This window comes from Anoplophora glabripennis, unplaced genomic scaffold, assembly GCF_000390285.2.
Source record: "Anoplophora glabripennis isolate ALB-LARVAE unplaced genomic scaffold, Agla_2.0 scaffold128, whole genome shotgun sequence".
NCBI classification, from domain to species: domain Eukaryota; kingdom Metazoa; phylum Arthropoda; class Insecta; order Coleoptera; family Cerambycidae; genus Anoplophora; species Anoplophora glabripennis.
The window spans coordinates 290,927-297,300 of NW_019416289.1; the positions used below are offsets into that span (position 1 = coordinate 290,927).

Sequence of the window (6,374 nt, forward strand, 5' to 3'; positions counted from 1 at the left end):
TATATAAATTATATCAGGTAGTGATGTATACGTATACGCATATGTTGATTTTGCGATTTGACTATTCTAATATGAATATTTTCAGATAATTAATTATTAATCCATAATATAATATAAAATAACTCATAAATATGACTAACACAAAACATTAAAAAAATAAAATTTATTGGAAAACTTATTTTTTTTGATAATACAAAATTATTTTCACACTGAATTTTTTTTTAATATTAGATATAAAAAAAATACTTTCAACTAAAACAAAATTAAATAAAAATCTTGTCGGATCGGAAACTGTGTGAATCGCCACTATTTAAAGCCATGTATTTTTGCTGCACTCCAATTCCAACTCTGACATTTGGATCGGTGTGTGAAACCTCGCCTCACTTCATTTTCTATTTTACTTTGAATAGTTGTAAAACGATGTTTTACTACTTCCTTGTATACATAGGTCATCACAAAGCAATCGCTAGTCTCAACAGCAGCCGGGTCATTTGCCAGGAAATATAAAAGTATAGGAAACAAACATTAAAATTACTGATCTGCAGATAAACAAACAAATATATAACTCACCGGGGATTATGCTCCCCCTAGTCTTGGTTTTTTTGTCCATCAGTGTCCATTTCTATCAACAAATATTATGAGATCTTCAACAACTAGTTAGTGTCAGCTGAAATAAGTTGTGGCTTCCCGGACGCCAAACTAGAATTTAGATATACGTATATTTTTTACATAACGTGATATGCAACAGTTACCGTACTTGTAAAATTTCTACATACTTTACTTTTTATTTGGATAATACAATTGTTTCTCGATTTTTCTTTTTCTACATACATCTGTTTTTTGCTGAAACCTATCTTTAATTTTATTAAACTCCATCATAAATTTATCAAATGATTCTTCATCCAAAGATTTACCAAATCTACAAATCGCATCCAAAGCAATCTAAAAATTTAAACTTATAATGAGGTGGTTATGTAACTAAATACTTTACATAGATACCTCACGTCTATTTTCAAAATTTATTGGTTTATTAGAATTTTGATTCCTGCAGTTTTCATCTAGGAAATGAGTTAAATCGTCTTGATATCGGATCTGGCTTGTCGTGGGTTCATCAATATATAACACATTACTTTCTTCGGAACACGGAGAACTGCTTGAAAGACCTAAAACAGACTCGCTTCTCTCCTCAAACAGAACTACAGCATGTATATGTTTACACATTGTACATTTTACTGCATATTCTGGGCATTCACATAGATATCTGTGTATACAAATTTTACATTGGCTACAATAAGAAGTTCTACAATCTTCATCACATATTTCATTATATGAGACTAAATAAAATTTATTACTTACCGTACATGATTGTACCTTGAATGTTCCAAATTCTGAGTATTGTACATTATCCTTCATCTGTTCGGCTTTTTTGTGTGCTTCTACGGTTATTTTGTGTTGGTAATTATTCGCATTAGGTCTTTCTGTGTTTATAATTCGCTTCCACATTTTCTCATCTACAAGTTCGTCTAACAAATCCAGTAATTTTTCAACACTAAAACGATAATTTATAGCACTTCTTTTTTAAATTTGAATTTACTCTACCGGAGATTTCTCTGCCCATTCATTTTATTATACTTCAATAACTTATTTAAACTTTCAATGGCCATATTTGTATTTATACCAGCATTTATCCTATGACAATGAGCCCACATCATGATTCTTTCTTCGCTTTGAAAATAGTAACTAGAAACAAAAAACAATTTGCTCATGTGGTTTGTGTTTTTAGATTGTAAACAAACTTTTGCAAATATTTTAAAAATTCATTTTCTCCTTCTTCTTCCAAGTGCTTAAAATAATTTTCCTTCAGCTCCAGAAATTTTTTTGTATCAACTTCCTTTAAAATATTTCTCATTTTCTTCATCTTCATTTCTTGTCTATTTTCTGGTTTCTTTAATTTTGATCTTCCTTGGATATTCCAGTTTTTTATAATATGCCACGTGCAAAGTAATCTTCTGGGCTTTCGTTCTGTCTCCATAACCTTGGTCCAAGCATTGTAATATTTTATGTCATCGTCACTCATTATATATTCAGCCTCCACGCTTTGTCTTAATCTTGACTTCAACGCACTAAAAAAAATTTCTTGAATTACTTGATCTAATCTATTTGAAAGTAAAAATGCGACAGGAAAACCCATATTATTTTCATCTTTAACTAAAACTACTGTCAAGTCCCAATTTCTTCTATTAGTCCCATGAGTCCCATCTATACAAATTACTCGTTTGAATTCCTTTAGCTTTTTTTCCATGACACTATTCATATAACCTACAACAAAATCTTCGTCCCTCAGTCCTGGGTATCTTTCACCTAAAATGTATTTCAAAATTCTGCCACCACCAACCAACACCAGCCCACCACACAAAAGCCTTAGGCATATATTTTTACTGATTTTTTACTTACCTATTTGTTTAAATAAAAATGCATTATTTTTTCCTTGTCTATTCCACTCTTCAATTTTTAAAGCTGTCGCTATCATATCATCTGCATTTCTTCTTTTGTCAATATTGAATTTCCTAATTAAATATGCCAGATCTCCTCTTGTTATTATATTTATCCTTTGCAATTTGTCGTTTTCAATAATCCGGGAATTTGACATTATTCTTTCTTTTGTTACTCCTGCAGTTAATTGTTGGACAAGGGTATCCTGTTCAGTTTTTGATAGACGCTTACTCCTCAACTCATCTGCATGCCCCACGTGCGTTTCAACAAATTTTACTTCAACCATTCCTACAGAACAATGTATCTATTGAAAAATGTTTTTACAATGAAACAAATAAATACCATTTTGTTGGATTTTCACAACAATTCTTGAAGGGCATGTTCCTTGAATTCGTATGCTTCCTCCTAATTTCATGTTTCTTTTGTGACATGTACTGGTAAATCCTAAAAAAAATTTAAGTAATACATATTATATTGTTCGTTAGATGTCTATACAAATGGCTACCTCTAGAATCACTTCTATTACAATTGTAATATATGTCTTCATTACCATTGGGGCGTTTACATCTTCTATAACACGCATAATCCACATCTCTATTGTCTAATGCTCTCCACGCTTCTTTAAAATTCCTGAAACTCAAAACAGATTCCATTATACTTACCTTATGACGTTGTTTCAAATGTTCCATCAAATGTTCACAGCAACTGAATTTCTCTTCTTCAAGACACAATGGACACCGAATTCGTTGGAGTTTCTTCTTCTCTATCGTGACTTCATCGTGAAAGGTTCTTATGTGTCTATTTTTTGTAGATATACTGGAGAACTCCTTTTGACAAATTTTACAGACCAATTTGCAGTCTCTACAAAAGCACAACATACGAAAATAAAAAATTGAATCTTGTAGCTTTAGTTTTAGAATAAGACTTACTTGATAATTTCCATGTTGTGAGGTGCACAAGTAATAATTAATTATAGCAATAAAAATTGCTATAAATGCTTTAAATGTGTGACGACAACTGTATACTAATATTTTTTCAATAATTAACTAACTCCTTTATAATCTGTGCAAATAACAAGCAAGAACTATAAATGTATGCTGACTGAAATTGCCAAAACATACAAGTAAGGTTATGGGTTAAGAAAACAGGTACTTCGGTTTTCGCGCCTTGGGTATATTGTCATTTAAAATTGGCGGTTTAAACGCCGCACCCACCTTTTCCTGATTGGAGCGCACGGCGCGTCCTTTAACGTATGCTACAAACCCCAAGCCCACCAACTCCAAACCCATAAACCGTATGGGTATGAAGTTTCTGAATTCCAATCGACTGCTTGATGTCTAAGGGATCCTTAATAGATTTTCGCATATTAAGAAACTGAGAAACTTAAAAATTTCAACGTGTGATATCTCAACGAAAAAAAAAGAAGATATTTGAACAAACTCAACGGCACTCGAAGGAGGGAGCCTTGTACTTTTAGATTCAATGTATTAGTTTTTTGAAAAAGAATAGATGGCTTTACTACATAACCACAAATATGACGAAAAACAATGTTTTTTGCACTTTTAGGTTAGGATATCTCAAAAACCTGACGTGATAGAGCANTCAATGAAGATGCATTTTTCGAAAAATAGTTTCTAATAAAAATTATTCAAAATTAAATTTCCCACAAAATTAATCATATGAAAAATTTGGATAGTGCAGATTATGTGAAAATTAATGGTTTGGAGCCAAAATAATGGTCAATACATTTTTAAATACCCCCCAGAAAATTGGGAAAATTATTGGAAAATCTTAGGTATATAGTTTTCCGAGGTTTAAATATTTATGAGCATCAAACGTATAGTTTTATAGGTTTTCGAGAGAGTATATTACGAATTAATTATGCCCTTTTTAATATTTTGCAGAAAAATGTTTTCTTTGAAATAGTTTTTTACTTTAAATATTAAAAAATAAAAATTTATTGGAAAACATTTTTTTTGCTAATACAAAATTATTTTCACACTGAATTTTTTTTTTTAGTATTAGATATAATAAAAAAATACTTTTAACTAAAACAAAATTAAATAAAAATCTTGTCGGATCGGAGACTGTGTGAATCACGGCTATTTAAAGCCCTGTATTTTTGCTGCACTCCAATTCCAACTCTGACATTTGGATCGGTGTGTGAAACCTCGCCTCACTTCATTTTCTATTTTACTTTGAACAGTTGTAAAACGATGTTTTACTACTTCCTTGTATACACAGGTCATCACAAAGCAGTCGCTAGTCTCAACAGTAGCCGGGTCATTTACCAGGAAATATAAAAGTATATGAAACAAACATTAAAATTACTGATCTGCAGATAAACAAAGAAATATATAACTCACCGGGGATTATGCTCCCCCTAGTCTTGGTTTTTTTATCCATCAGTGTCCATTTTTATCAACAAATATTATGAGATCTTCAACAACTAGTTAGTGTCAGCTGAAATAAGTTGTGGCTTCCCGGACGCTAAACTAGAATTTAGATATACATATATTTTTTACATAACGTGATATGCAACAGTTACCGTACTTGTAAAATTTCTACATTACTTTTTATTTGGATAATACAATTGTTTTTCGATTTTTCTTTTTCTACATACATCTGTTTTTTGCTGAAACCTATCTTTAATTTTATTAAACTCCATCATAAATTTATCAAATGATTCTTCATCCAAAGATTTACCAAATCTACAAATCGCATCCAAAGCAATCTAAAAATTTAAACTTATAATAAGGTGGTTATGTAACTAAATACTTCACATAGATACCTCACGTCTATTTTCAAATTTTATTGGTTTATTAGAATTTTGATTCCTGCAGTTTTCATCTAGGAAATGAGTTAAATCGTCTTGATATCGGATCTGGCTTGTCGTGGGTTCATCAATACATAACACATTACTTTCTTCGGAACACGGAGAACTGCTTGAAAGACCTAAAACAGACTCGCTTCTCTCCTCAAACAGAACTACAGCATGTATATGTTTACACATTGTACATTTTACTGCATATTCTGGGCATTCACATAGATATCTGTGTATACAAATTTTACATTGGCTACAATAAGAAGTTCTACAATCTTCATCACATATTTCATTATATGAGACTAAATAAAATTTATTACTTACCGTACATGATTGTACCTTGAATGTTCCAAATTCTGAGTATTGTACATTATCCTTCATCTGTTCGGCTTTTTTGTGTGCTTCTACGGTTATTTTGTGTTGGTAATTATTCGCATTAGGTCTTTCTGTGTTTATAATTCGCTTCCACATTTTCTCATCTACAAGTTCATCTAACAAATCCAGTAATTTTTCAACACTAAAACGATAATTTATAGCACTTCTTTTTTAAATTTGAATTTACTCTACCGGAGATTTCTCTGCCCATTCATTTTATTATACTTCAATAACTTATTTAAACTTTCAATGGCCATATTCGTATTTATACCAGCATTTATCCTATGACAATGAGCCCACATCATGATTCTTTCTTCGCTTTGAAAATAGTAACTAGAAACAAAAAACAATTTGCTCATGTGGTTTGTGTTTTTAGATTGTAAACAAACTTTTGCAAATATTTTAAAAATTCATTTTCTCCTTCTTCTTCCAAGTGCTTAAAATAATTTTGCTTCAACTCCAGAAATTTTTTTATATCAACTTCCTTTAAAATATTTCTCATTTTCATCTTCATTTCTTGTCTATTTTCGGGTTTCTTTAATTTTGATCTTCCTTGGATATTCCAGTTTTTTATAATATGCCACGTGCAAAGTAATCTTCTGGGCTTTCGTTCTGTCTCCATAACCTTGGTCCAAGCATTGTAATATTTTATGTCATCGTCACTCATTATATATTCAGCCTC

At 31.0% G+C, this 6,374-nt stretch overlaps 3 protein-coding genes across 5 annotated transcripts; all 3 read right to left on the reverse strand.

The window, feature by feature from the left end:
• Positions 1 to 264: 264 nt before the first annotated feature.
• Positions 265 to 6,118, reverse strand: LOC111693203. Of its 3 annotated transcripts, none has more exons than XM_023457447.1 (6): positions 6,082 to 6,118; positions 5,885 to 6,025; positions 1,357 to 1,549; positions 1,000 to 1,261; positions 758 to 942; positions 265 to 699 (listed from the first exon to the last, which is right to left on the reverse strand). In XM_023457447.1, the coding sequence occupies exons 3-5, from the start codon at positions 1,401 to 1,403 to the stop codon at positions 778 to 780; spliced, it is 474 nt and encodes a 157-aa protein (XP_023313215.1). In that variant the 5' UTR covers positions 1,404 to 1,549; positions 5,885 to 6,025; positions 6,082 to 6,118; the 3' UTR covers positions 265 to 699; positions 758 to 777. The 3 variants fall into 3 exon arrangements, with proteins under 3 accessions (XP_023313215.1, XP_023313214.1, XP_023313213.1); XM_023457446.1 differs by having other exon boundaries at positions 1,000 to 1,285; XM_023457445.1 differs by lacking the exons at positions 5,885 to 6,025; positions 6,082 to 6,118 and adding an exon at positions 1,600 to 1,628 and having other exon boundaries at positions 1,000 to 1,549.
• On the reverse strand, positions 1,690 to 3,436 carry LOC108904179. The gene is made up of 6 exons (XM_023457443.1): positions 3,423 to 3,436; positions 2,999 to 3,354; positions 2,836 to 2,937; positions 2,455 to 2,781; positions 1,889 to 2,361; positions 1,690 to 1,740 (listed from the first exon to the last, which is right to left on the reverse strand). Exons 1-6 carry the CDS (start codon positions 3,434 to 3,436, stop codon positions 1,690 to 1,692), a joined length of 1,323 nt encoding a protein of 440 aa, XP_023313211.1.
• On the reverse strand, positions 5,273 to 5,841 carry LOC111693202. The gene is made up of 2 exons (XM_023457444.1): positions 5,642 to 5,841; positions 5,273 to 5,546 (listed from the first exon to the last, which is right to left on the reverse strand). The coding sequence occupies exons 1-2, from the start codon at positions 5,686 to 5,688 to the stop codon at positions 5,273 to 5,275; spliced, it is 321 nt and encodes a 106-aa protein (XP_023313212.1). The 5' UTR covers positions 5,689 to 5,841.
• Positions 6,119 to 6,374: the final 256 nt, after the last annotated feature.

Coding starts and splice junctions, on each gene's coding strand:
- LOC111693202 (XM_023457444.1), bottom strand. CDS start 5,688: ATGTACAATACTCAGAATTTGGAACATTCAAGGTACAATCATGTACG. Junction 5,547..5,641: donor TCAAGGTACAATCATGTACG/GTAAGTAATAAA, acceptor TTGTATACACAG/ATATCTATGTGAATGCCCAG.
- LOC111693203 (XM_023457445.1), bottom strand. CDS start 1,622: ATGAATGGGCAGAGAAATCTCCG. Junction 1,550..1,599: donor AATGGGCAGAGAAATCTCCG/GTAGAGTAAATT, acceptor TTATCGTTTTAG/TGTTGAAAAATTACTGGATT. Junction 943..999: donor ATTTTGAAAATAGACGTGAG/GTATCTATGTAA, acceptor TTAAATTTTTAG/ATTGCTTTGGATGCGATTTG.
- LOC108904179 (XM_023457443.1), bottom strand. Junction 2,938..2,998: donor TAATAGAAGTGATTCTAGAG/GTAGCCATTTGT, acceptor AATTTTTTTTAG/GATTTACCAGTACATGTCAC. Junction 2,782..2,835: donor TGTGAAAATCCAACAAAATG/GTATTTATTTGT, acceptor ATTGTTCTGTAG/GAATGGTTGAAGTAAAATTT.